This window comes from Triticum aestivum, chromosome 4D (genome assembly GCF_018294505.1).
Source record: "Triticum aestivum cultivar Chinese Spring chromosome 4D, IWGSC CS RefSeq v2.1, whole genome shotgun sequence".
Classification (NCBI taxonomy): domain Eukaryota; kingdom Viridiplantae; phylum Streptophyta; class Magnoliopsida; order Poales; family Poaceae; genus Triticum; species Triticum aestivum.
In genome coordinates, this window is record NC_057805.1 from 514,927,921 (window position 1) to 514,955,289 (window position 27,369).

General features: G+C 48.8%; 2 protein-coding genes and 1 pseudogene across 4 annotated transcripts; 1 reads left to right on the top strand and 2 right to left on the bottom strand.

The window, feature by feature from the left end:
• Window positions 1-2,407: 2,407 nt before the first annotated feature.
• On the bottom strand, window positions 2,408-4,387 carry LOC123099234 (probable glycosyltransferase 6). The gene has a single exon (XM_044521405.1). The coding sequence runs from the start codon at window positions 3,939-3,941 to the stop codon at window positions 2,517-2,519; it is 1,425 nt and encodes a 474-aa protein (XP_044377340.1). The 5' UTR covers window positions 3,942-4,387; the 3' UTR covers window positions 2,408-2,516.
• Window positions 4,388-7,914: 3,527 nt separating this feature from the next.
• On the top strand, window positions 7,915-12,301 carry LOC123099235 (polyubiquitin). Of its 3 annotated transcripts, none has more exons than XM_044521407.1 (6): window positions 7,915-8,321; window positions 8,422-8,497; window positions 8,581-8,735; window positions 8,842-9,183; window positions 9,666-9,707; window positions 10,962-12,301. In XM_044521407.1, exons 3-6 carry the CDS (start codon window positions 8,733-8,735, stop codon window positions 11,613-11,615), a joined length of 1,041 nt encoding a protein of 346 aa, XP_044377342.1. In that variant the 5' UTR covers window positions 7,915-8,321; window positions 8,422-8,497; window positions 8,581-8,732; the 3' UTR covers window positions 11,616-12,301. The 3 variants fall into 3 exon arrangements, with proteins under 3 accessions (XP_044377342.1, XP_044377343.1, XP_044377341.1); XM_044521408.1 differs by having other exon boundaries at window positions 8,891-9,183; XM_044521406.1 differs by having other exon boundaries at window positions 8,581-9,183.
• Window positions 12,302-13,052: 751 nt separating this feature from the next.
• Window positions 13,053-26,930, bottom strand: LOC123097229 (U-box domain-containing protein 70-like; annotated as a pseudogene).
• Window positions 26,931-27,369: the final 439 nt, after the last annotated feature.

Below are 27,369 nucleotides of genomic sequence, written 5' to 3' on the forward strand. Positions count from 1 at the left end.
ATTTATGGGTGCTCCATGTATATGTGTATGTACTTGGATGAAGTTTGAAAAAAAAACAAGTAAAAAAGTGGTTCAAGAAAGAACACAAAATCGAGCTAAGAATGATGATTCGATTTCTCCATAACAAACTGTGGGCTTTGACTACAATATGAGCAGGCGCACGTCGTCCTTGAGCCGTCCGGTGTGGCGGAAGCCGTAGGCGCGGAGCACCTGGTCGTCGGCGAGGTGGAGGGCGCGACACATCCCGTTGGCGCAACTCTCGTTCCAGTAGATCTCGTTGGGCTTGCCGCCGCAGGGGTTGCAGCCGATGAAGTGCATCACAAACGGCCGGCGCCAAGACCGCTTCTACCCGCCCCTGTTCGGCCCCAGGACACCCGCCTTCCTCATGGACGCGTTCCTCGCCACTGCGTACATCACGTGCTCCCCCTCGACGTACAATGGGGTGCCGCCAAAGTCGTCGGAGAATCAAGATCTGTCTCACCATGAGGGTTATTGTGAGAACAAGAGGGAATAATGATAGAGAAAAATGTGATGAAGGGATGGCATCTAGCATATTGGGGAAAATTGTATCTTCGTAGGGGCTAAGAAAGCATTCATTTAGCAGAATATGATCTTGTATTAAGTGCCCTTCAACAAAATAATAGCTAAGTTTTATGTCACCCATTGTGCATATCAAAGCATTCCTTTTATGTGCTATGAAGAAGTGGTGTAAAATGCAGCTCAAAGACGAATTCTTAGTACTTGCTCTAGATCTACAATTTTCAAGACGCATACAAGTCAAGAAGTTTTTTGTGAAACCATTTAATGGTTATAAAACCCAGAACATATCCCAATTGGAAAATCCAACTACTTGTGGACATCGAGCGAATGAATTGCATTGTGGGTCCAGGCTCAGCAATTCGCAACAAATAACCTTATATCTGGTGTTCACTTGCTCTTGAGGTTCTTTGCACAAAATGCTCGGCGTGATATGGTAGAGGAGCCAAGATATTGACGGAGATCCGAGTTTGAACCCTCTCACTTGCGCGTTATTTTCTTATTGTTGCACGTGCGGAAATGGTTCAACCGGTCGGTTTTCTTCCTGGTTTGCAAAAACCGTCCGATTCGATGGCATCGCTCTTGCCCGTTGGCAGGACAGTCCACATAGCTTAAGAAACCACAAGGAGCACCGATTGTGGGTTTTTTTTTGACCCGACGTCTTTAAAACTATGGAATGGGTTGATCCAGAAGCTAAAGCCGACAACTTGGTGGCACCAAAGCCGGCGGAGAACGAGGATCTCCCGCGCCATGATCTGCAACCACATCCCTATCACCGTCCCTCCTCCATTTGATTAGCTTAATTAATTCGTAATCGCGAGAAGAAGAGTGAACCAATGATAGAGAGACACGTGGTGAAGAGAAGGTAAGATAATAAGCATAGAATCTCGTACTTACTCCGGACAATCGGCCGACTACCTTATATACAAATCAAAGGTAAGTACGAATCTGATCTCCTTAAATGCCATCTGACATGTACGAATAGGATATCTTGGTCAACACGTGTCAGCCTACTCTTAAATAAGGGTCTGTGAACACGATTTGATTTGTTGGCACGTACAAGTAGTACTTCCTATGGATCTGGATGGATGTAGTACAATTGTCAACACGCATCGTCAAGAACTATACTCTTGGTAATCTTGATATCACTGTCATTTACTCCCTCCGTTCCTAAATATAAGTCTTTGTAGAAATTCTATTAGGTGGACTATATACGGAGCAAAATGGATGAATCTATACTTAAAATGCATCTATATACATCCGTATGTGGTTCATAGTAAAATCTCTACAAAAACTTATATTTAGGAACGGAGGGAGTACATACCAGATTTGCTGTTACCCGAGCAACTAGAAAATTTGTTCGATTCTCGACGGGGTAGGAGGAAGAAGAAAACAGTAGTGCGAATATTGAAACAAGAATCTGGAGCAGTTAAGAGAATCTGATTTTGGATTTCAATCCAGCATTTGCGGCAAAATCGACCCGTGCAAAACATTTTGGATTTGGTTTTGATTGCAAACATCCCCGAGCAATTAAGAGCCCTTATGCTATCAGAATGTAACACCTCCGTGTAACAATTTGGGTAGTCATTCGAAAAAGGAAAACGACTGAATTAGTTTACTCCCTCCGACCAAAATTATTTGTCGCATAAATGAATGTATATAGACATATTTTTGGTCAAGTAATTCAGTGCAGATGGAGTATTTCTTTTGAACAACTGATTTATTGGTGCTCCCTGAATATAAACTTGGATGAAGTTTGAAAAAAAAAAGCAAGAAAAAGAAAGAGGGGGTCAAGCAAGGACCCACAATCAAGCTAAAAGGATGCACCGCCACATCCAGTGACAGTGACCCGGATGCAGAGCAAGCAACGTACACTGTCATGTCATCATCTTTTCATTTCACCACCAATAAAACAGTACAAAATGGTGATCTGATTTTGCTGTCTGTAAGAACGAAACTGCACGCTTGGTTTGACTAGACTAGACTAGGAGCGCGCGCACGTCGTCCTTGAGCGGCCCGGCGTGGCGGAAGCCGTAGGCGCGGAGCACCTGGTCGTCGGCGAGGTTGAGCGCGCGGCGCATCCCCTCGGCGCAGCTCTCGTTGGAGTAGATCTCGTTGGGCCTGCCGCCGCAGGGGTTGCAGCCGGTGAAGTGCGTCACGAAGGGCCGGCGCCAGTAGGACGCCTTCTGCCCGCCCCCGTCGGGCCCCGGGACGCCGCCGGCCTTCTTCCTCAGGGCCGCGTTCCTCGCCGCCGCGTACAGCGCGTGCTCCCCCTCCGCGTGCCGCCGCCGGAGCGCCGGGCCGAAGCGCCGCTCCGCCGCCCGGTACCGCGCCGCGACGCCGTCGAGCCTGTCCACGATCTCCGCCCAGTAGCCCTGGAAGTAGTACTCGTGCTCCAGGTACGTCCTGGCGCCCCATTTTTTCGGGTTCTTGAGGAGGAGGTAAGCGAGCGCGGACTGGTCGTCGGACTCGGCGTCGGGCTTGTCGCTGAGCGTGGCCTTGAGGGTCTTGCCCCAGCGCGCGTACTCCGGCGAGGCCGGGCCCATGCTGGCCCATGCGTCCATGAAGTCGAGCGACCACTGGCAGTTCCGGATGAGGAAGACGCCGGCGTTGAGGCCGACCCAGGACCGGGCCTCGTACACCTCCCTGTCCCAGCCGTGGACGACCAGGTTGTACTCCTTATACCTGGTGGCGAGCGGGGGCGCGAAGTCCATGTCGGTGATGACGGCGTCGGCGTCGAGCCACCAGACCCACTCGGCCTCCGGGTGGGCGAGCATGGCGGCGCGCACCACGGGGATCTTGGCCCAGTATGCCACCATCCGGGGCTGCAGCAGCGCCGTGTTGTAGAGCAGCTCGATGCCGTGGAGCCGCGCGTAGTCCACCTTGTTCTTGAGGAAGCGCAGCAGCATGTGGTCGCCGCCGTCGCCGGCGCACGGGTGGGACTGGGAGCCGGAGAGCATGACGACGCGCTCCCCGGGGCCGCGGCGCGCGCGGAGGCCGAAAGGGTAGTGCAGGCGCAGCCACTCGGCCCGCTTCGCGTCCCAGCCGGCCACCCGCCGGTCCACGGCGTAGGACAGCTTCGGGTCGTCGTAGAACGTGCGCGGCGCCGCGGCGACCCTGGCGTACAGGCCGTCGTCGGAGGAGTCGGCCTCCTGCGGCTGCTGCGGGAAGGAGGTGGGGAAGGGGAGGGAGGGGCCGGCGACGAGGTTGGGCACGGGCGCGGGCGCGAGCAGGGAGGAGAAGCAGAGGAGGAGGAGCACGGCCGCCACGGCGCCCGCGGCGAAGACGAGCGCGTCGTGGATGCGCGCGGCGAGCACGACGTGGCCGTGCGGCCGGTGCGCCGCGGACGCGGCGCCCTTGCCCGCCGCCCCCGTGACGCAGAACGGCGCGGTCTCCGACGCCATGGTCCGTCGCAGTTCCCTCGAGGGCCGCGCGGGTGTGGCGTGTCTTTAAGCCCGAAAGCAGAGCTGGAAAAACAAGGTCTGGCCTGTCCTCAGTGAGGAGTGAGGAGTGAGGAGTGTGAGCCGACGGGTGGCGGCAGGCGGGCAGCGGCGGGAAAGGTGATAGCGTGGGGGATCGGGTTCGGGGGTTGGACCGGGGAATGGCAGGGTGGAACGGGAGCGCGGGGCCGCGGATTCTGGTGTGGGGATGGATCTATCTCTTCTCTCCTCCGGGTCGTGTCGGCCGCCGGCGCCGGGCGCGGTGAGCTGGCCGCGTGGGGCTTGGGCCTTCTTTGGGGTTTGTTTTCTTTCCGCTAAGTAAGTTTTTTGGACCACTCCGGACAGTGTGTATTGCTATATTCAATGTAGATAGATTGGAATGGAATTGCAGAGGAGATGCGTGCACACCTCCCCTCGGATCACGCCATTAATGCGCATGCAGATCCGCGCCTAATTGTAGCCTAGTATGTGTATATTTTGGAGATGCATTTCTGATACGCACGTATATGCCTTATTTATAAACAGAGATTTCTGATCTACACCAAATTAAACCAAAACCAGATACGTGTGACTTGGCCAACCTGTGAGCTATATTAGTCGTCCTACTTGTGGTGAAACCAGTCCATCAGAGTTCAAGTCCTAAACTTGACATTGATACTCGTTGTTTTGGATTTACTAGACAATTGCCCGTGCGTTGCAACGGGGTATAAACCTTATAGACAACTGCACGTCTATCATTATATTGATGCGTTAAAATCTTAGTAAGATTTTATATGCAATCACCATGATTTACAAGCCATTTTGTTGTTAAGCACTTATTTGCTAAGAATTTAATGATTTACTAGATAAAATATGTTTTTGTTTGGTAAGTTAATAAAATATGAGACAATTGATTTTATTTTAGGAAGAATTGATGGGAGAACAATTAGAGATATGAGAACAAAAAATCAAAAAGGAAAAGAAAATAGCGAGACGTATATAAGGAAAGTTGGACGAAAGAGAGGTGAAATGGGAACCTCACGTTCTTTTTAAGTAGTAGAGATTTTAGTCTTTCCGATGATGCCCGTTTATTAAAAGGCGACGTCCCGTCGACTGTGAAGGGTGACTGTAGCGACTTCGTCAATCTTAAAATATCGTGCCGACGTAGTTCTTTGCTTAAAAAGGCCTATATAATTGTCTACGTGTTGCGGTTGCAATAGGGCGCATGTATGCAATCATAATAATTTATTTGGTTATTCTTGGTATGAATACATATTAAAAAAATGAAGGCGAGATACATGCGCCCTTCATTAATGAGACACTCATTGAGGCCACAAAACTCTAACATCTGAGGCACCCCCATCTCCCAGCGCCAATATGACAACCAAAGGCGAGGAGACAAAAAGAGGCACTAGCGCCAGCTGTTGTTCTTCCTCATACGTACCCCAATTTCTCTCCAATGAATTATGGTTGACGACATCGGTCTGTTGGCATCCAAGCCTAAACTAGGTCATATCATATAGGCCCAGTGTGGAGCCTATGCTATTATCTCAAATTGAACAGGTAAATAGATTTCTGGATGAGTTACGTAAGAGGATGAAGCCAAGTCCCCTTATACCCTGGGCGACACATGTGTACAATGGGCGGGACAAAAGTCCAAGCAGAGCCCATGTAGGCCCAATGTTGTGCCCATGCTGAAAAGAACGAGGTTTCTCTTTCTTTTTCTCCGTCCGAACATTTCAAAAAAAAAAATTTCTAACCGCACCATGGAGGAGTCCGCAAACAACAAGGCAGACCAACAAAGCTAAGCTAAGTATATGTATGGTATGAAACGCAAGTTGATCTTGGGGCCACAAATTTCCTCACCAGAATTAGGCATATGCCTGCCCACTAAACAAGTTATATAAGTACTCCTACTCTCTAATTAGCTGTAAGATATATACTCAATCGCGGTCCAGTCGTAGCTACCTAGAAATTAAAAATCCACCTCTTCGATTCGGAGGCAACTTTGATACGCTGCTTGTCACTGATGACCTTTTGATCATGACACAGTAAGGTTATCTGTGACACGCAGAGCATTAAAGATGGGTGTTTCGTTCTCCAATTTGTTTGTCACGTTCGCATTTCCTTTCGAATACATCAAGGTATACCTGCATCATATTCTTGGCGGTTTTCGGTCCTGAGGGAGCTCTGTATGCAGAATCGGTGCCCAAATCATGAGGGGCGTCCCTAGATGCATAAGAGCATCATGAGGGGCGTCTCCGGATTTTGTTTATTTATTTATTTATTTTTCGCACGTGTTTTCGGCTTTTTAAACGGTTTTTTCGACTTTTTGGTTTTTCACCGGTCTTCCTTAGCTTTTGGACAAAAAAATTTTGGGCAAAAAAACACATCTTTTTTCTTCCGCAAGAGGCACGGCCATGCCTCTCAGAAAAAAAAATATTTTTTGTTTTTCTTTCTTTCGAGATGCACGGTTGTGCTTTCGCGAGAGGCGCGGTCGTGCCTCTCGGAAATGAAAAAAAGGTTTTTTTGTTTTTTTTTCTTTCGCGAGAGGAACGGCCGTGCCTCTTTCGAGAAGGAAAAAAACGTGCTTTCGGTTCTTTTTTTTGTTTGGTCTTTTTTTGAAAAAAAATTCATCAAAGCCTATCAACATAAGGTTTATTTTTGAATATCTCAACGCGAGGAATCCAATGATGAAAATGGTTCGAGGTTTGAACGTGCGGTTTAAGAGATAAAACGTTTTGAATAAATGCATATACTCCCTCCGTCCCATAATTCTTGTCTTAGATTTGTCTAAATACGGATGTATCAAGTCACGTTTTAATATTAGATACATTCATATCTAGACGAATCTAAGACAAGAATTTTGGGACGGAGGGAGTATGAAAAAAAGTAAAAACTCACAGGTTGCGACAAGTGGCACGCTTACACTGCGTCACTTGTCGCAACCCGAGGAGGTGGGAGTGATCTTTAAAAGAAGTATTCCTTAATTAATGATTTGGGACGAAGTCAAAAGAGTCAAATGAGGCATCAACCAATGGAATAGTGCCATTCCCTTTTCCCCCAACATGCCGACTTGATTAACTAAGCGGCCTTGCCTGGGCCTGGAGGCGCAGCACGTGGGCCGACATTGCACGGCCCGCTTACTAATCGTGGCCTGGGCCAATAAGCATGGGCCGGGCCGGCCCGTTTGGCCAGCTCTGCAACACTTCCCTCCACGAATCAATACACTTAGGGATGGCAATGGGTACCCATTACCCGCGTACCCTGTGCGTAAAAACCCTATTAGGGTAAGGGTATGGGACAAAAATATACCCATGGGTACTTAAATGGGAAAATATCATACCCATCGGGTAGAGAGGGTACGGGTATGGGATCGTATAACCCATGCCCGCGTACCCAAATACCCATCTAAAATGTTGACAGGTGGGTTTCCGTTAATATCCCAATGTATTCATTTCCCCTCCTAATCATGCTAGGTAAAACCTCTAATATGTATTCAAATTATCTCTATAATTTATCATGATTTCGTGAACTTAAAGTGTATGCATATGTGTTGTTATTTATGATTATGTGTTGTTATTTAACATTTTTATATGTCGCTTCATAGGCAAGTACTTTTGTTTATGAGAATATGTTGTTGTTACAATATGTTGTTGTACATTGTTGTTTAAGATGTGTTGCTATTAATAATTTATGATTATATGTTGCTTTTACAACTATTTTCTACTCAATTGATGTGTTCTAAATGCGGGTATTTTTACCCGCGGGTACCCATAAACCCTGTCGGGTGACGGGTATGGGAAAAAATTGTATCCTTGACGGGTATGGGTATGGGTGATGGGTAAACTCACGGCGGACGGGTAAGGGCATGGGGTAGCTCCACCCGTACCCATACCCGCCATCCCTAAATACACTAGAGTGTCCGCCCTCATTCTAAAAAAAAAAGAAGAAGAAGAAGAAGACGACCAGAGCAGTGTCCGCCACCCTCCTCTCGCTCCCTCTCCCCCAGAAACTCCATTCCCCCCACGCGTATCGCTCTATCGGAATCCCCGTCCCGGTGGCTTCCCGTCGACCCAACCCTCGTCCACATGCATTGAATTGACCTCGTCCGCTCTCCGCTGACCTCCCAAGGATTCACTCTGCTAGCACACGAGAGTGAGGACAGCCCACCGCGCGTTCGTCTCCATGAGCGGTGGCGGCGGTTGCTCGGGGGCGGCCTCGTCGGAGGGCCTCTCCGGGGATGGCGGGGGCACCGCGTGGCGGCGCATCTACGACCGGGTCGAGGAGCTCGCCGCCGACCGCGCGCGCGTGGAGGCCCTCAACAGGACCCAGCGCGAGCTGTCGGATGCCCGCCTCCTCCAGGTGATTTCCTTTCCTCTCCTCTAGGGTTTCTATTTATTTATTTATTTGGGCTTATTTAGTGTGTCTGCTGCTAATGCTTGTTACTGCGTCGGCGATGAAGGCCAAGGAGAGCAGGAAGAGGTGGAAGGCGGCCTACATTGACCGCCTACTTCCCGGTGCTAATCAGAAGCTCGTCGGTAATTTCTCCATCTCTGACCAAGGAAGGGGTTTGTGTAGCTTTATTTATGCCTGCTAACTGACGATTTTGTTGGGCATTCAGGCTAGAATCGAAGGAAGCACTGAATTTCTGTCAAGTTATATATGTTGCTGCTGATATAATTACGGTTCCGTGTGTACAATGTACAACTCCGACAGAATGACGCAGATTCCAGGGATTGTGTAGATCTGGTAGGCGCCGATAACTCAGTACCAATGGTATGTACAGAAACATCAGCTCCATTGAACCCAGCTTGTGCATGTCATTTATTTTCTTAGTCTCTGTTTTGCATTCATCCCCTGTTTTGCAATAATGTGGGTACAGCCCAAGGAAGTTAGCAGTCAAAACAATGCTGATCAGGTGGATATACCAGGAGATTTAACAGCAGAGCTAAGGAAATTAAAGCACGCTTACGAGACCCTGAGCTCAAACAGGGAAAAGGAAGCTTCTGCACAACTTGCGGTAAAGGATTTTCTGTGGAACCAGTTGAGGACAATGGACAGGGATCACATGGCGCTTCTTCGGATAAAAGAAGTGGAGGCGGCACAAGCTACTGAAGCAGCACAAAAGCGTCAGCAGAGCATAGAGGAGCTGCAAGTGGCGGCTCGGAAGAAGGATGATGAGATTGCCAGGTTGAGAGCACAAGTAGTTGTTGCAGAAAACAAGGTACTGATTCACTATTGAGGGCGTGCTACTAGAAACGAAAATTTACTTATCAAAAGTATCCATCTTCAAGATTGGTCTAGTGACCGCTTATGGTGTGGCGCACCCACAACAGACCTGTCTTGCTATATGTACATATATAGCAAATGGACACATTCGTGTTTATAAGTAAACCTGCTCGATTAATTCAGTACTCTAAATTTAATTCATTGCCTCATGACGTATGTACATATATACTCTAGTTTTTCTTTATTGATCAAGAATCATATTTCCCTGTGTACCACTGTATATTTTCTTTGCCCAAAAGGTATAAGCAATTAGGCATCATGATTCTTGATAGGCTGCACACATGAGTCTTGTGTTTCTGGAAACAAGGACTGATAATAAAGTTAGGAATTGGGTTTCTTTTTGATATCTTCTTATATCTATACAGGACCACCCGTTTATGGGGATTGCTGATAGACCAGAGCTTATTTTTGTAACAGGTTACTAGTCAAAAGCGCAGGCGACTGGGATGTACGTTCAAGGTCACTCTCCCTCACTCACCTTTTCTGACTGCCCACTCCATCTTTGCTCGGTGCATCTGATATCCACCATTCTTGTTACTGATCTCCTCTATATCTAGTTGATTTTACTGCTTAATTTGTCGCTAAACAATTTTTGCAGCGCCATCTTTTTTAGAATTGAGTAGATTTAAGATCCTTATATGCTATTCTAGGGTTTCTGCTGCATAACTTGATTTATGTTTTTCATCTGCGTGGACCCCCTTTGTTGACACACTCATCGATGTGGTAGCCTTCTGCATGAAGTATAGTTTGTTTAACGGAAGAGGTTATAGTGGTGATCAGCCTTTGATAATTATATGACCTGAAAGTCTTCCTGCCGTGTTTTCAGTACTTAACATTGCCCCATACAGAGCTGGTTTGCCCAGTGACGTGTGTAAGTTTCAAATTAGTGACACTTTACTGGCCAATGATAAACTTATAGGACAGAATTTAAAATCATATTGCACTTCTGTTGATGCTCCGTGCTTGTATGTTCAAGATATTCTGGTTCATAAAACAGCTGCCGGACTCCAATATCTAGTAGAGTCCACCATTCATATCCATGACATGGGTGATCTGTAGAATGTATTTATTAGGTAGTAGTATTAGTAATAAGTTTGTGTATTTACCATTTGTGGATTAATTTGAAGGGATGGCATGTAATATGTGTGGCTGACCTGATAGGATTTATCAGATCTTAGGATTGGTTACATTAAGAATATATATGGAAAAAAGGTCGCCATGTTTCATTTCTATATAAAAGGAGAAACATAACTGATCTGCTGGATTCTGAGTAGTACCACCCCACCCTACTAGGACTAAGTATGTCTTCATCAGTATATCTATCACATTAATGTTAGGTAGTTGATTCTCTCAAAGAAAATAAAATCTATGAAGGACACACGACACAGGTCATGACACAAAGATGTCCCTAGTTGACACAAAGATCGCTAGGACCAAGTATTAGCTCGTAATGTTTATGTTTGCCATTCAATCTTTGTGCTATGGGTTTGTGTATACGTTCCTAGTTCTGATCTGAACAAGATGTCCCTGTGCAGCACTAACTGTTATCCCTGTAGAACAAGTTGATTTGTTGCAGTCAATGTGTAGGTTTCCGTTTTTGGTTCTACTATCTGTTGGGATTGCTACTGTTCTTTTCATTTACTGTTTGGTGGCTTTAATAAACGCCTAATGTCTAAGATGCTAATGTTCGGTGCCCTCGTTCAACCGATGCAGATCTTTGTGAAGATCCCGACCCTCGATGGCAAGACCATCGCGCTCGAGGTTTCTGATTCAGATACGATCTTCAGTGTGAAGGCTAAGATTCAAGACAAAGAGGGCATCCCTGCTGGCCAGCAGAGACTCATGTACATAAATACACTGCTGGTGGGCAGCTGCGCTCTCAAGGACCAGAACATCCAGATCCAGGAGGAGGACATTCTTGACCTTGTTATCCGAGGTATGCATATCTTCGTGAAGGTGCGTGCTGGCAAGAGCGCCGTCGAGACCGTCACTCTTGAGGTTGAGAGCTCGGACACTCTTCAGAGTGTCAAGGCGAAGATTTTCGACCAGACGTGTATGCCCCCAGGCGGGCATCGCCTCTTCTTGTCTGGCAAGCTGCTGGAGGACAGCTGCACCTTGGCTGACTACAACATCGAAAATGATTCCATCCTTGATTCTGACGTTCGCTCCCCCTGGCCGAGCGAAATGTTGCGCTTGTCGGTCAAGACACCGACAAGCATGTCTTCGAGCATGTGTGCATGCGCTCGGAGACGGTCCACGATCTCAAGGCAAAGGTTTATGTTGAGTTGGGCATTCCCCCGAATGAGCAGCGCCTCTTGTCGGGTGGGGTCGACGGAGTCCCGCTTGAGGATGGGGAACCCCTGTTAGGGGAGGGCACCCTCTATCTGCAGGTCTTCTGACTTGCTGCTGGTGGTCGACCGGTGATATGGATGCTCGATATTCAGAATACCCCCAGTTGTCTTCTAATGATGTTATGTCTGAAGGACTGGTGACAATGGCATGGCACAAGGATGGTCTTGGTACTAGTTTTTATACTGGTCATCCAATCTTACACCACTGTGTCTGATCTGAACAAGATGTCTTGCCCGCGCAACACCGTACGTAGAACATGCTGATTTTCGACTCATTCAAGCTCAGCAAATGCACATGTTTGTCAAGATTCTCAGTAAAGCAAGACCATGAGATCACTCTTGCCGTGTGAGGGCTATGTATGTACGATTCAGGACAAGGCATGCACCAGACCAGACCAGATAGTTGAATGTGTCACATGGACCGTATCCTTGGCGCGCTTCTTGTAGGCATGGCGCTTGTTAGCCACCGCGTCATGCACCGGAGGATCTAGAGCAGCCACCGGAGGCGGAGCAAGGCCAGGAGGCCAGGAGGCCATGGGCGGTGCGGCAAGAACTAGAGCAAATGGATAGAGTTTCAGTTTCAGACTTGTTCAGCTCGGTGTCTCCTCATCATCATTCTGTGAGGCTATCTCCAGATTCTAGTTTGTAATGCTCCAGGTAAAGGTAACTAATTAAGATGAGAGACCCCAGTTTTCAGAGCAACCATTTACTCAACTCAAGGTAGACTGAAACTGCATGATCAAATTTCAAAGAAACTGTTTTCAAATTCTCTTCCTGAAACAAACCCAACATAACATCTTAAGCTAGCGACACCATAATTACTGACTCATATAACGATACCTTAAGCGTCACACTGAAGTTATGAAGTACTTTCACCCGCAAAGAAGAAGAAGAAGAAGAAGAAGAAGAAGAAGAAGAAGAAGAAGAAGAAGAAATTATCAAGTACTTTTACTTTCATACAAGCATAGATTCTTTGCTTCCTGCAAGTTCAGAGAAACCCCACGTACGTACGCAGGCCTCCAAGTGACTGTTGTTACCAGCCTAAAAACTAACAGTTCACTCATTTTATATTACACCCTGCACTGCATTGCACCAAAATATATGATCCCACTACCCTGCTAAACCAGCTCTTCAACTTCAACCTCTACCTCTGCCCAGCTTTTTTTTTGCTAAAGGGGGAATGCCCAACTCAGAGTAAATCCACGCTTTGATATTGTCGACGGTCTCTGTGTGCATACACGCCATGCTCAATGACGTCCTTAGAGCAACTCTAACGCGCCGACCCATTTGGTCCGCGCGTGTACGTTTGGGTCGTAGCGGACAGACTGTTCATGACTTACAAAATAGTTTATTCATAGAATGTTCGCTGATTTCATGACTTACAAAATAGTTTATTCATAGAATGTTCCCTGATTCAAAAAATAATCATGCATTTAAAAAAAAAATCAAGTATCTAAACCCAAGTATAGTACAACAAAGAGAGGCATTTTGCAGCAAGTTGCCGATGCATTGTGGCATCGGCATACTTCTTCACTTTCCACGGCTCCATTTCTGGGACTTTACTTGCAGTCGCCATGGTCCGCAGGATGTCCAGCGGCCTCCAGTCGGTGTCGGACGTGAAGGTCGGCCGCTGCTTCTGCTCCAGGTTGCAGCACCTCAGCGCCAGCCGAAGGAGCCGCTCTGCCTGCACCCTCGGCCAGCTGCCGGCAGATGCATCCAGCAGACCATGCATGGCGTCCATCTTGAGCGCCTCCTGCACCTGCTCCACGATGTTGACACTACTAGAAAAAGGCATGCTAGTGGCGCATCTGTTTTGGCTACTAATGACGCACTACAGGTGCGTCACTAGCATCACGCCATTAGTAATTAATACTAATGGCGCATTCCTGGTGCGTCATTAGTATCTGATAATGGCGCACTACAGATTAGTAATGGCGCACTACAGATTAGTCTCCGAATACAATTTATCATATTAGTTTCCGAATTCAAAAGACCGAACAAAGTTAGGACATTACAAGTCTCGAGACCGCGAGTAGCGAGTTTGTCTTCACATTACAAGTCGATATCGATCATCTAAACTACCATCACATAAAAGAGAGTTGCGGTCATCACGATTAGCATCATCGCGATGAAACTGGTCTTCATCCGGTTCCTCCTCCGCTCCCTCCTCTCTCCCGCTAGATAGCGCGCGTATCTAGCTTCTGCCTCCGCCCTAGTGGTGTACCCTTTGTAACTGTTACCGCTGAAACGGTGAACCTATCTCCGACACTCCTCCCAGTCATCGTAGACTCCGGGAACCTTACCCTTGTACACGACATACGATGGCATCTCTATGCACTAGCCAAACAAAACGTTAGTAGCAATTCACAGACAATACATAAGCAATATATAAGTATGCAACAAAAGGATCGGAAGAGAAAAGCAACACATTAATAGCACGATTCATGGTCCTACTAATAAATAGCATCGATTACATATAAGTTGAACGACTGTCCAAACCAAAGAGACATACAAGTTCATTAAAGTTTAATATTACAACATGAGCCAATCGACATTTCATAACTACATAGCATCACTACTTTCGACTCGACTCAGGGACCGGAGCGTGGATGAAGCCGTCGTCTTTCGTGATGGTTATGAAATCGCGGGTGTTGTCAGCCTGCATTTGTAGCGTTGTTTCTATCTCACTGTTGGACGGTTGATATCTGAGATAGAACTGCCCCGAGGTACGAAGGACATCTTGATGGATGATTTCCGCAAACTCCGACTAGATGCGAAAGAATTCTTGTCTGATGTCCGCGTCCTGGATTGCCGACAAGCGTGCGGCCCAATCTTTGAGATTATTTGGTAGCAGAAGGTGATTATGGTCCCGTACGATCGCCCGCATGTGATTGAGGGCGTAGTAGGCATCCTTCTGACCGCCAGGCGGCTACTTGACGCAGGGGAACATCGTATTGTGGGTGAACACGTGCTTGCCGTACCTACGAACTGGCCTGCTAAAGGTGCCTCCAGATCTGGCGTAGCCGGGGAGAACATCATCAAGAACTTTCTTGATATTTGTGTAGTCTTTCTTCGACTAACGGCCCGAGTCGAAATACGTGGCCATGGAATATTTCGGGCTTAAGAGGATGAGTGTGCAATGTGTGTCACTGCACAAAACACGGAATGTTAGAAAAAAAAAGATCGAAATCTAAGAAATCATATGTTACGGGGTGGTGAGGGGATGACTTACTCGGGAAAGTAAGGCCGAGGAAGTTATCCTTATCTGGGTTTGCTAGAATGACGCCTTCGAGGTATGAACTCGCGACTTGCCGGTCCCCAGCGCTACCCAAGATCTTGGCACGCATGTAGAAGGGGTCGACTATCACAATGTCCGGGGTCTTGTCTCTAATGATCCGCATCTCCATACTCAGCGAAAATAGCCGAACGAAGGTGTAGTGCAGCGGATGAAGGTTAAACATAGCGAAGATGTCATCAAACCGCAGGACGATCGTACCCCCGATGGCGCTATCCACAAAGCCCTTGCCCTCTGGCACCTTGGCCACGAAAACCGGGTATGCCACATCATTCTCGGAGAGACGCCGCTTCTCCAAAGAAAGAACACTGTCATGCAGACTCCGCATAGCACCGGTTGCAGCATTGAGCAGATTAGTCGGTAGCATCGCCCTACCCGCCACATGCACCCTCCTTGAGATATCCTTAGGTGAAGGTGGCCCGTCCTGAGCACGGATCGTACTCGGTGCCGGCTGGCTCGCACCGCCCTTGTTATTCTTTCGTTTCCGTCCCTTCTTCCTCATCCGCTGTAATGGGATCGAGTTTTGCTCAGAGACCGCCTTCTTGAGTGTGTTGGGGCTGATAATATTCCGCACCTCGGCTATCTGAGGCTCGGTGAAGGCGGCAGCTGGAGGCATCTCCTGAGAACTGAACGCCAGACGATGCCTGTTGCAATTGGGTTTCTCCGCGGTACCAGCTAGATCGCGGTCGTCTTTTTCAGGGTTGGGTTCTTGAGAAGGAGGCCCGAAGAATTCGTCACCGTACCCATGTTCGGCAAAGTACTTATCGACGTTGGTAAATGTACCGTCGTCGTTGTCGTCGTCGTCCGGATCATGTGCCATATGCATGTCCGGATCCTGTGCCATAGAGATGTCCGGCATGCCCGGTAGCGTTGCGGCGGTCTTGCCATGGCTTGGCGCCGGCACGACTGGCGCTGTTGTCTGTGGGGTGGTGTCCCCCGCCCCCAAACGAATCTGGCTCTTTGGCCAAAGCAGGGGCCAGCTTACGCAGGCGCTGCGGGTCATCACATCATCTTCGTCGGCCCCAGCGGGTCGAATCGGAGGTAACAACTCGTCACAGCCTGGCAGCACCCGAACCAGTTCAACCCTATACACGGTGGGTGTCATCGGATTACCGTGGAACACGGGGTTGCCCGGTTGAACGATTCTGCCCTTGGCGACATCAATCAACTCACCGCCCACGAAGTGCAGGAGAGTGCATGGAACGTCGGCGGCGCCCTGCGAAAACATGTAGGGCGTCAGGGATGCCCAGTCAAAGGCAAGGAGATGAAGTCATCGGCAGAGAGGCTTAGTTACCGTGATGGCGTCGAGCTCGGCTAATGTCGAGGCACCGCCAACGGCGGGCGTGCAACTGACGGAGGGGTCGCTTGCTGCCGAGGTGCCAGCCGGCGTACACCCGGGTGCATTAAGCTCCAATGCCCATGCCGGCGCCGGAGACATCAATACCGCCTCCGCCGGAGACACCAATGGCGCCGCATGCGCGTTGTGCGAGTTGCTGGCTGTGAAGCTGGGAACCGGGGGCGGCCCCTGTTGGCCGCCCGCAATCCACGTCTGCAGCCCCTGAATCAAGGTAGGCACAATGGTGGTGAGCGTCGTTCCCAGTTGTTGTTGCACTTGCTCTTGGACAATCTCCGGAATCCGCGCCACTTGTGCCTTGAGTTCTTGAACCTCGCGCGACTGGCTTTCCGAGCTGGTCTTTTTCTCCTTTTGCCCACCAGCGTTATAGTATGACGACCATTTTGTGGACAAGCCTTTGCCGGTCACACGACCAGCTGACGACGGCTTACTGAGCTTATCCTTGTTTTTCATTACGTTCAACGCCCTATTTAGAGTGCTGTCCCAAGGGGAGCTCTGAGACGACCCCGCGCTACTGCTTTCAGTCTCCTGTGGAAGGAATGTGAACCATTTAGAAATTTGGCTTCATTAATTAGAATGCAACCATATGGAGCTAATTACGCGGGGGTGTATTCCTTACCAGAACACGCTCAAGCGCCTTTGGTCTTCGGATCCGTGGTAAGCTCCTTTGTTACCGGGTCCTCCTTGTACCAGGCCCTGACATAGTTCCTGGTCTGCTTGTCACGGTATTTCTCGAAGCGGGGCGGTAGGCCTTGCTCGGCACGCTCCGCGTCCTCCTTGTCCCATATAGGTTCCGCCACTCTGTAACCGCCGGGACCGAGTTTGTGGACCCCTAAGTTCAAGTCCCGCATCTCTTTCTCCCACTGACTTGATTCCTCGGATGCGCCGCTCTCGCACTTGATCTTGAACTCCTTGTAGTCATCTTCGCTGATCGAAGGATTTTTCGCCTTGATCTTCTCATAACTATCACCTTTGTTAATCATTCTCTTCACCGCGCTTCTCCAAGTAGACAGGGCCGTGCTCATCTTCATGAGGGCGGCACTGTTCACTTTATTCCCTGAGAGGCGTGTGTTTGCAAAGTCAGCGGGGAACTTGTATCGTTCGTCAGCTTCGTGAAGAGGAGGTTGCGCAAATTCCCTCGGTCCTTATGCCTTAGATTCTCGGTGTTGATCGAGACGGTGCTCCGAAGAATGCACCCGAGCTGAACCGAGTACCCCTTGACTAATTCTTTGGGCGCCGTTGGATCCCCGTTGGAGTTCACTTCAGTAAATTCCTCCTTGACGGTGCCGAGCACATTCGGGCGCCGGTCCTTTCGTTGCCTCTTCGGTTGGCTGCCATCTGTGCGTGCGCTGCCATCATCAGTGGTGGCATCCTCGGTGGCACCATCAGTGGTGTCATCCCCGACGCCACTAGGGGTTGTGTAATCAGGATCGGTGTCTTTCGCGGCGTCCTCATAGCGGTGAGGTTCTTCCTCCATCTCCTGGGACAGCTCCCAGAATGCCTTGCCGCCCGAACCGCCGGCCTCATCGTTGTGGGCCATGTTTCGCTCTAAATAGGAAAAAAGTTTAGTCAAAAAGTTGGTTATTGTCAAGGAACAAGATCATGGTCTCATCATTTAGGGTTTGTCGACACCGAGGCATCCTAAAAGCTAAGCTTTTATCATTTAGGGTTTGTCGACGCCGAGGCACCCTAAAAGCCTAAGCTTTCATCATTGAGGTTTTTATCGACACCGAGGCACCCTAAAAGCCAAGGTTTTATAATTTAGGGTTTGTCGACGCTGAGGCACCCTAAATGCTAAGTTAAGTTTTCATCATTTAGGGTTTATCGATGCCGAGGCACCCTAGGTTGACTGATATATATGGGTATCTTCTAATAATATACCCTATCAAGAAAAGGGAAGGAGAATTCTAAGTTGGGCCTAATCACGTGGCTCTATTGCCACCTATGGTTTAATGCAGCAAGAATAAAGGGGCAGTTGATCCTACTTAACTAAGTACTAAGATACCCCAGCCCATGCATTAGTCGCAAGTACCCCATATGTCCTATTTTTAGCAAAGTCATGCTAAAATTCACGGAAAATTTCAGCATGACCTTTGCTGAAAATAGGACATATGGAGTATCCGAATTTGCCGGAACGGAAGTTAATCGACATTCCAGCAAACTCAAGGGCCTCTCGAGGTACCTGCAAAATCATCACGACACGATGGTCGGAGACAAAACCCAGCAAACTAGCAAAGTTACTGACCTGTTTACAGAAATTGTTTTCTGTAAAAGATGATCATCATCTTTACAAGTCTTTCTCAATGTGATCAATTGATGGATCAACATGCCAGCCAGCCAGGCAGGTGATTGTCACTCAAATTAAGCAAGGCTTAGACTAACTGAAGCATCTGTCTTCCTCCCTTTCTTTTTCTCTCTTCCTTTCACATTAACTTTACTTTCCAAAGGAAATAAAAATACAATGCATACATACATACCAAAGTAGGTAGATAGATAGATAGATAGATGAGCATGTTCAGTTTACAAGAATGAATATAAACAAGCAAAGAATGCATGCATGCATATCAAAAGTTGGCATCTACTGCTACTACTACTGCTTGCCTTTGCTGCTTTATCAGCCCATGCCCATGCCCATGCAAGTCACTGCATATGCATCCCACTGCAGCACAAGCCTTGACAAATCTACCAAGCCTGCCTAAAGCATGTCTGCATGATGGGTATCACACTATCAGTTACTACCAGTTAATTACTAGTCATGCCAAATAAGATACTCCTCCTCATCATCATATAAAAAAAAGACCAATCAACACATGCATCAATATGCTCCTCTCCTCTGCTATTACTTCTCTGCTGCTAAAACATAACCACAACAATAATAACAACTAGTGACCACCAACCAATAGCAGTCTCATTCACCACACAATTCAACCAGACAACACAGACAGACTTTCAGGGATGGTTTGATCAACCTAGAGAGTCTCTCTTTAACAGTAGCGAAATGGTTTGATCATTTTACATGCGATGTTCAGTAAATCAGATAAAAGCTAATTCTGTACCATTTTATACAACTTCTTTGGCAAGCAAGTACTTGCAAGTAACAACCTAGAGCAGGATATCCACTACAATTTTTACGACAATAGATTAGATGGTGGCATGGTTCGTCCTCCCGTGTGATGGGCATTCCTAACAGCTGATACTCAAAAACATACAAGATGCACTACACTCCAAAGCCTCCAAGGCAAGAATTGAATGAACAGTTGCTTATAGGCCTCTACTGATCAGCCCATAAAAGGTCAGGTAAAGCTCTATCCCAATTCCCCGTGCACACAATGGAATTATGGAACAAGCCCTTAACCTCAAAAGAAAAAGATTTATGTGTAGTTTGTACCAAATTTCAATACTTCCACAGCTAATTTGTTTGTTTTTGTTTCTATAGGTGTTAGGTTATGAGGGTTACAACTAGGCACAAATCTTAACAGATATTTATCTTCTTGGGATGCAAAGAATGAAGTTAAATTGGTCTTTCTAATTGAGCAAAAGGTCTGGAGGGTTAGAGCAGATTGAGACCACCGAGTTATGGTGGAGCTGGTGTGCACTTTCTGTAGGTACTGTCAGGGAGATGGCCAGTTAATCCGCAAAATTTCTCTATTTGAGAAATTGTGTCGGCTGCGAGTTCGTGCAGATTTTGCTTCTATCATGCATAGTTAAAACTTATCTGCTCACATACGTTCAGCTGCTGCAGATGAAGCATGGGTATTGCAGTAAATATGTCAACAGTATAAAGTGAACAATTGATTCAGTAACTCCACTTTTTATTTGACAGATCTACATGCCTACAAAAATACAAGCAGTGTTCCTTTCTTCTGATGAAAAGACGTGATTCTTGTCCCATATCTCTGATAAAAACTTGATCAGAAGGGGAGAGAGGCGAGAGAAGAGGTCACCTTGGCAACAGGGGAACCAAATCCAAAGAAATTGAACCCGCAGTAGCTAATCCACGGCCCCGTTTCTTCACCCAACATAACCAGATTAGATGGGCGCAATCTGCTTGCACAAACTGCACACACGCACGCATGAGATGCGGGAGACGAAGAAGAAAACTAGAAAGGGAAGAAGAGAAGGGGAAGATGGATTCGTACCTCTTCTTCTTCTTGAGGAGGAGAGGCTGCAGACTTGAGTCCGGGCGGCAGCCTGGATTGGGGGCAGCAGCCTGCGGCGAGGGATCCGCGCGACGGAGGGGGCGAGGCGGAGGGAGGGAGGAGGTGGCGTGGCGGAGGTCCGGTTCGTCAAGGTGGGTCGGGGCCTGCTTCGGTGCTCGACGGCGTGGAGACGGAGACGCGTCGGTGGGGTCGGAGGGGGGAAGGGAGGATGGGGAGAGGGAGGCGGCGGGGCGCGTGGGCGGCTGCGGCGCAGTGGGTCGGGCAGCGGCGGCGGCGCAGTGGGTCGGCGCAGTGGGTGGGGGGGCTGAGAGAGATGTGATCGATTGGGGGAAAGGGGATTGGGGATTTTAGTGGGGGAGGGTTAGCAATGGCGCACCCCCTAGCGGTGCGCCATTAGTATTTTTTTAGGATTTTTTGTTGCCTGGCGGAGGGCCGACAGCGGCGTCTTGAACCTAGGTCTCGCTCGGGGGGGGGGGGGAGGGAGGGGGTGGGTGGTGCGCTCAGCCGATTTCGTTCGGGGGAAACGAGCGAGGAGACAGGGGAGGGTGCGGGGGGTCGTCTGCGGCGGTGGAGCGGGGGAGGGTTAAAAATATTCATGAATTCAAAAAGTGCCCATGAAATTTAAAAATATTCATGAGTTCAAAAAATATTAACAAATTCAGTACTTTTTGTGAGTTAGAAATTCAATACCATAATAAACATAAATAAATATTCATGAGGACACTAGAACAGAGGAAATATCATTTCAATAGGTCGAAATACAATCGAGAAATGAAGGCTACAATTTAAATACAATCGATCTTAGCTAGCTATCTGTTCACAATCTTCTTGCCCTTATTTTTCGTAAATGGAGTTCTTCTCTTTAACGGACGTCCTTTAGGTAGGGTGGTCCTGCTTCTTCTTGTGGTGTATGCTGGTACTTCATCGTCGTCGTCATGTTCCATCTTCGGGTCGCCGTACTTGTCGAAGTCTTGCTCATTGCCGACTCCATCCATTCCGATGATCTTCCTTTTGCCTCTCCTCACGATAACACGACTGGGCTTTGATGGGTTGGTAATGAAGAAGCATTGGTCCACTTGGGAAGCCAGTACCCATGGTTCATTTTTCGCGGTGACGTTTGCGCCCGCGGTCTTGGATTTGGCTTCGGGTATAACCATGGTGGTGAAATACCGGTCTTCTTTTAGGACGCTCTTGGCCCATCTGACACGGAACATCGGGACCTTCTCTCCAGCGTAGCTCAGCTCCCAGATCTCCTCGATCCTTCCGTAGTATCTGTCCTTGTCGTTACCGGTGTAGGATTCCATCGTTACACCGGAGTTCTGATAACCATCGCTCTTCATGTCCTTTCCCTCGGTGTAGAATGTGTAGCCGTTGATATCGTATGCCTCATACGTCATCAAGTTGTGCTCGGCGCCCTGTGACAAGGCAAATATGAGTTGTTCTTCCGTGGGAGAATCCTCATGTAAAGGGTACAACAGAAGCTTCTGCTTGAACCAAAGCGTGAAACATGAGTTGTGCTCTTTGATTATATCTTCGCCTGTCCTCTGTTGGCCTCGGTCATTGTACGTCTTCTCAATAAAGGTTTTGTGCTCTACCGCCCAAGGATCGACCACGTCTATGTGTTGTAGCGCGACTAGGTTTGCTCTTTCAAAGTCGGCGAGTCGACCCTCGAAGTCGACATGCATTTCGCGGCGACCCTCATGGCGACCCCATCCAGCGAGCCTGCCGAGGTGCTTGTTGACGGGCAGACCAACGGGGTTCTCGATGCCTAGATAATTCGTGCAGTAGGAGATGCACTCTTCGGTCAGAAAGCCCCTGGCTATGCTTCCCTCTGGACGTGACATGTTGCGAACGTATCCTTTGATGACGCCATTCATCCTTTCGAACGGCATCATGCTGTGCAGGAACGTCGGCCCGAGTTGGATGATATCCTCCACGATATGGACCAGCAGATGCACCATAACGTCGAAGAATGCAGGCGGGAAGTACATCTGAAGCTCACATAGTATCACCACGATCTCTTCCTGTAGCCTTCTGAGTTTCCTCACGCCAACCGACTTCCGAGAGATGACGTCGAAAAAGTTGAATAGGCCAAATAGCGTTTCACGGACGTGCGCGTCCATGATCCCACGGATTGCAACTGGAAGTATCTGCGTCATCAGCACGTGACAGTCGTGAGACTTCATCCCGCTGAACTTCTGCTTCGTTGAGTCTAGGTATCTGCTTATCTTCCCCGTGTAACTGTAAGGAAGTTTTACTCCTACGAGGCAGGTGAAAAACTGATCGATCTCCTCCTGACTTAGAGTGAAGCATGCGGGAGGGAAGTCATTTCCGGTCTTCTTGGCCTTTTTGCCTTTGCGACGACTTTCCGTGTCTTGCTTCGCCTCATCATCATCATCATTAGCGTGAAGCTCCTCCCTGATGCCCATTGATTTCAAGTCTGCCCTTGCTTTCGGCCCATCTTTGGTCCTCTCTGGCATGTTGAGCAGGGTACCAAGCAGACTCTCGCACACGTTCTTCGTGATATGCATGACATCAGGGCTGTGAGGCACACGGTGGATCTTCCAGTACGGCAAGTCCCAGAAAACAGACCTCTTTTTCCATACTTTCAGCAGCGGCTCTGGCGCCTTTCGCTTCTTTCCCGGCTCTGGCGCCTTTTGCTTCTTTCCCGGCAGTGGGCAATCTTTCCAATTTTTCAACAGCTCGTCTATTTCCTCGCCGCTCCTCGTACGCGGGCGTCTTCGGGGTTTCAGTTTCACCATCGAACAGATCCTTGCGTTTCCTCCATGAGTCATCGTCGCGAAGCCACCTTCGATGTCCCATGAACACGGTTTTTGAAGACCCGGGATCTCTATCTAGCTGGCGATACGTTGTGTCATCCATGCACCTGACGCATCCAGAAAATCCGTGGACCACCTGCCCTGCGACATATCCGTAACCGAGATAGTCCTGCACCGTCGTGAGCAGTGCGGCTCTCATAGGGAAATATTCTTTCTCTGCGGCGTCCCACGTATTGGCTGGCGTTTTCCACAGCGTGTCTAGCTCCTCTTTCAGCAGCCCCAGATACAGATTGATGTCGTTCCTGGTTGTTTCGGCCCTTCAATTAGGATACTCATGTGAATGTACTTCCTCTTCATGCACAACCAGGGGGGAAGGTTGTACATCCACACAAACACAGGCCAGGTGCTATGTGTGCTTCTCTGGCTGCCAAACGGATTGACTCCATCGGTGCTCGCGCCCAGCACGATGTTCCTTGGATCGTTCCCAAATTCTGGGTGTTCGAAGTTCAACGCTTGCCACTGGCTCCCATCCTTAGGGTGACTCAGCATCTTGCCTTTTTTATTTATCTCCGGATCATTTGCGTCATCTTCTCGCTTCTTCTCCTCCCTATCCGCGTGCCAACGCAGGAGCTTTGCTGCCTTAGGGTCCATGAAATACCGCTGCACACGAGAAGTGATCGGAAAGTACCACGCCACTTTTTGAGGAGCTTTCTTCCTCTTCTTGTATCGAGTGACGCCGCGCACCGGACATATGGTAGACTCCGCGTGCTCATCCTGATAAATGATGCAATTGTTCATGCACACATGGTATTTCACGTGCGGTAAATCCAGAGGACACACGATTTTCTTCACCTCCTCGAAACTGGTCGGGCACTTGTTCCCCTTGGGAAGACGTTCGTGCCAGAATGACATGTTCTCGTCGAAGTATGCGTCGATCATTTTGTGTTTTACCTTCATCTCCAGAGCCATGAGCGTTACTTTCAGGCGGGTATCCTCGGGCCTGCATCCTTCATACAATGGAGTAACCGCGTCTATCTCCAGTTGATCCAGCTTGGCTTTCTCTCGGGCGGCAGCTTGTGTTATCCGTCTGCTTGAGAAGCAGCTCTTGAATATGAGGGTCCTGCACCCAGCCCATCGATGGTCCATCGTCGTCTACTCCGGCATCTTCATCTTCATGATCATGCCCTTCGTCTGCTCCGGCATCTTCCTCATCATCATGTCCGGCATCTTCTACATGATGACTGTGTACTGCATCTACTTCGTGATCATGTCCTGGAGATTCTTCGTCTTCTCGCCCGCCCTCGCCGCGGTTGTCTTGCTGCCCTTCCTCATTTCTTGCCCGGCCCCCATGGACGACTTCATAATCATCTTCATCACCTTGCCACCGATAGCCATCCATGAAACCACACAAGAGCAGGTGGTCCCGCACCTGTACGGAATCCGGGTCCATAAGGTTCCTCAGCTTGCATCTTCGACACGGACATCTTATCTCCGTCTCGTTCTTTTGAAGCATCTCGGCCTTCGCGGAGCTCAAAAACCTATTCACGATGCCTTCGGTCATCGTGCGGACCATGGTCGCCTGCGGGGTAGAGCAAAACGATATTTTAGAACCAAGAAAAAATTTGGCATGACTTTGCCTAAAAATAGGACCAAAAAGAATGCATAGTGCCAAAATTCTCGCCGAAACGGAAATGAATCAACATTCCGGCAAAATATTGGCAACTATCGCATTTCAAATACCGGTACCTACAAACACAAACATATATGCAACACCACAAACATATGCAACACCACAAACATACATAGATCTAGCTAGGCCATAAAAAGTGCATGTGCACGTTGTTGGAGGGAGAAAAAAGTAGATCTACAACATAAAGAAAGCTTCCCCCTTACTTACCTATCAAAAAAGGTAATTTAATCACTTAATTTGGATGAATCTATGGTGCAAATGAGGTGAGGAGGAGGAGGCAGCCGAGACAAGATTGGAGGAGGAGGTGGAGAGAAGGAAGTGGGGAAAGTGAGTGTGTAGGTGGCTGTCCAAAATATCTAGCTGGTCCCAGGTTACTAATGGCGCACCACCCACAAATGCGCCATTAGTAACCCTGCTAATGGCGCACCAGCTGGTGGTGCGCCATTAGTAGTTTTGCAAAAAAAAGAAAAATGATAGTAGTGGCGCACGGGGTGACTGGTGCGCCATTACTAGTTAAAACTAGTAATGGCGCATTGTGCCCTGGTGCGTCATTAGTATTTTTGGAAAAAAAAATTGTTAGTAGCGGCACACCATGGTTGTGGTGCGCCATTAGTGTCTATCACACTAATGGCGCACCAACACATGGTGCGCCACTGCTATATAGGAGTGGCGCACCGCATGTCTGGTGCGCCATTAGTGTCCATATTATCTATAGCCCTTTTCCTAGTAGTGTGAAGTCGAGCAGCCCCGTGAGCACCTGCAGGATCACCATGCCGAACGCGTAGACGTCCGACTCCGTGGTGAGCTCGCCAGTCATGAAGAAGATTGGGTCCATATACCCCATCGTGCCCATCAGGTTCGTCCGCCGGCAGATTGTGTCCTCCTCCAACGGTTACATCTGCACAATGCGCGCCGTGCCGAAGTCCCCTAGCCGGCTCACGTTCCGTGCACCGAGGAGGATGGTCATCAGCTTCAGGTCCGCGTGGATGATGGCGTGGGGGCGGCTGGAGTGGAGGTGTGCTAGCGCGGAATGTTGCTCGGCGAGGATCCTGGTACGGTCCTTCCATGGAAGCCCCATGGTGAGCCCATCCATGAGCGTGCCATTGGGGAGGTGCTCGTAAATAAGGATACACTAGCAATGTGCCCGTGCGTTGCAACCAATCCAAAGCAGAATAACACATATTCACAAATTTATAAGAAAACAGTCTAGTTTTGATATACATATATCACTAAAAATATCTTATGTTTCACTTAAAATATATTCCTTGGACAGTTTTAATGAGGCAAGGGAGGAATGTGGTTGGTTTAATTTCAAGATACTAAGGGGTTTTCTATAAATTGGAGAAGAGAGTGGGGTATTGTTGCAAAAGGCCACAACTTACTTCACGGTCGTTAGATGCAGATCTAATGGTCAGAAATTGTTAGAGTTATATTAGTAATGTCCTTTGGTCTTTTGCATTCTAGTCTCTTGACATCCTCTTTACTCATATATATGTTGGCTTTGCCCTCCTAATATTATTAAGTTGTTCTCCTCTCAACATGGTATTAGAGCTCTAGGCTTATTTTTCCCGATCCAATCTCCTATCAGCCTGTTCTGCTTCTCTGCTCCCACGGGCGTCCACACATCGATCCATAGTTGCATGTTCGATCCAATCTACACTTGGAGTCGTTGCTGCTCCTTTCCGTGAATTCATTTCCTTTGCTCCGCCGCCGATCCAGTTTGCCAGATCACGCCGGTGCTCCTGGCGCCGGTCGCCGTCTCGTCTGCACCCTGCCGCTCGAGGTCTGGCATCCCCCGCCGGCCTTCGGCTCTTCCAGGTCAGGCTGCCGCCACCGCCGCGTCTCGGGCTGGTTATCGAGGTCCGGCCGCCGCCACCGTGTCTCTGGCTAGTGCTCGAGGTCCGGCCGCCGCTGCCGCGTCTCTGACTGGCGCTCGGGTCCGGTCGCCGCCGCCGTCGCGTCTCTGACTGGCACTCTGGTCCCACCGCTGCCGCCGACCTTTGGCTTACCCACGTCGGGTCGCCGCCGCCGCTTTGCTCCTGACAGCCGCATTGTTCGCGATTCTGGTGTACGACCGCTGCAGGAGCTGCTTCTATGGTTCTCTCAATTCATCCGTCGGTTCTGTGGATTAATAAAAATAAGACAGGGAGCACCATGTCTTTGTGGTCGCTGGGCTATGTGGCCATTCCGCGCTGCCTGGTGATATTTGATGGAGCTAACTATACTAAGTTTGCTGCTTTTATGAGCATTCATATGCGTGGCCTTCGTCTCTAGGGAGTTCTTTCCGGCGAGGTTCCCTGTCCTTAGCGGCCAGTTCCTCCTGTGGCTCCTAACCCACTGCCGCCTCCACCGGCTCTTGCCACAGATGCTTCTGATGATGATAGTGCTGTAGCCCAAGTTGCTGCTGATGATGCGGTTGCTGCTTATGACCAGCAGGTCGTGGTTTATTCGGATGCTCTTTCCGTTTATCGTGATGATCTGGTTGCTTACA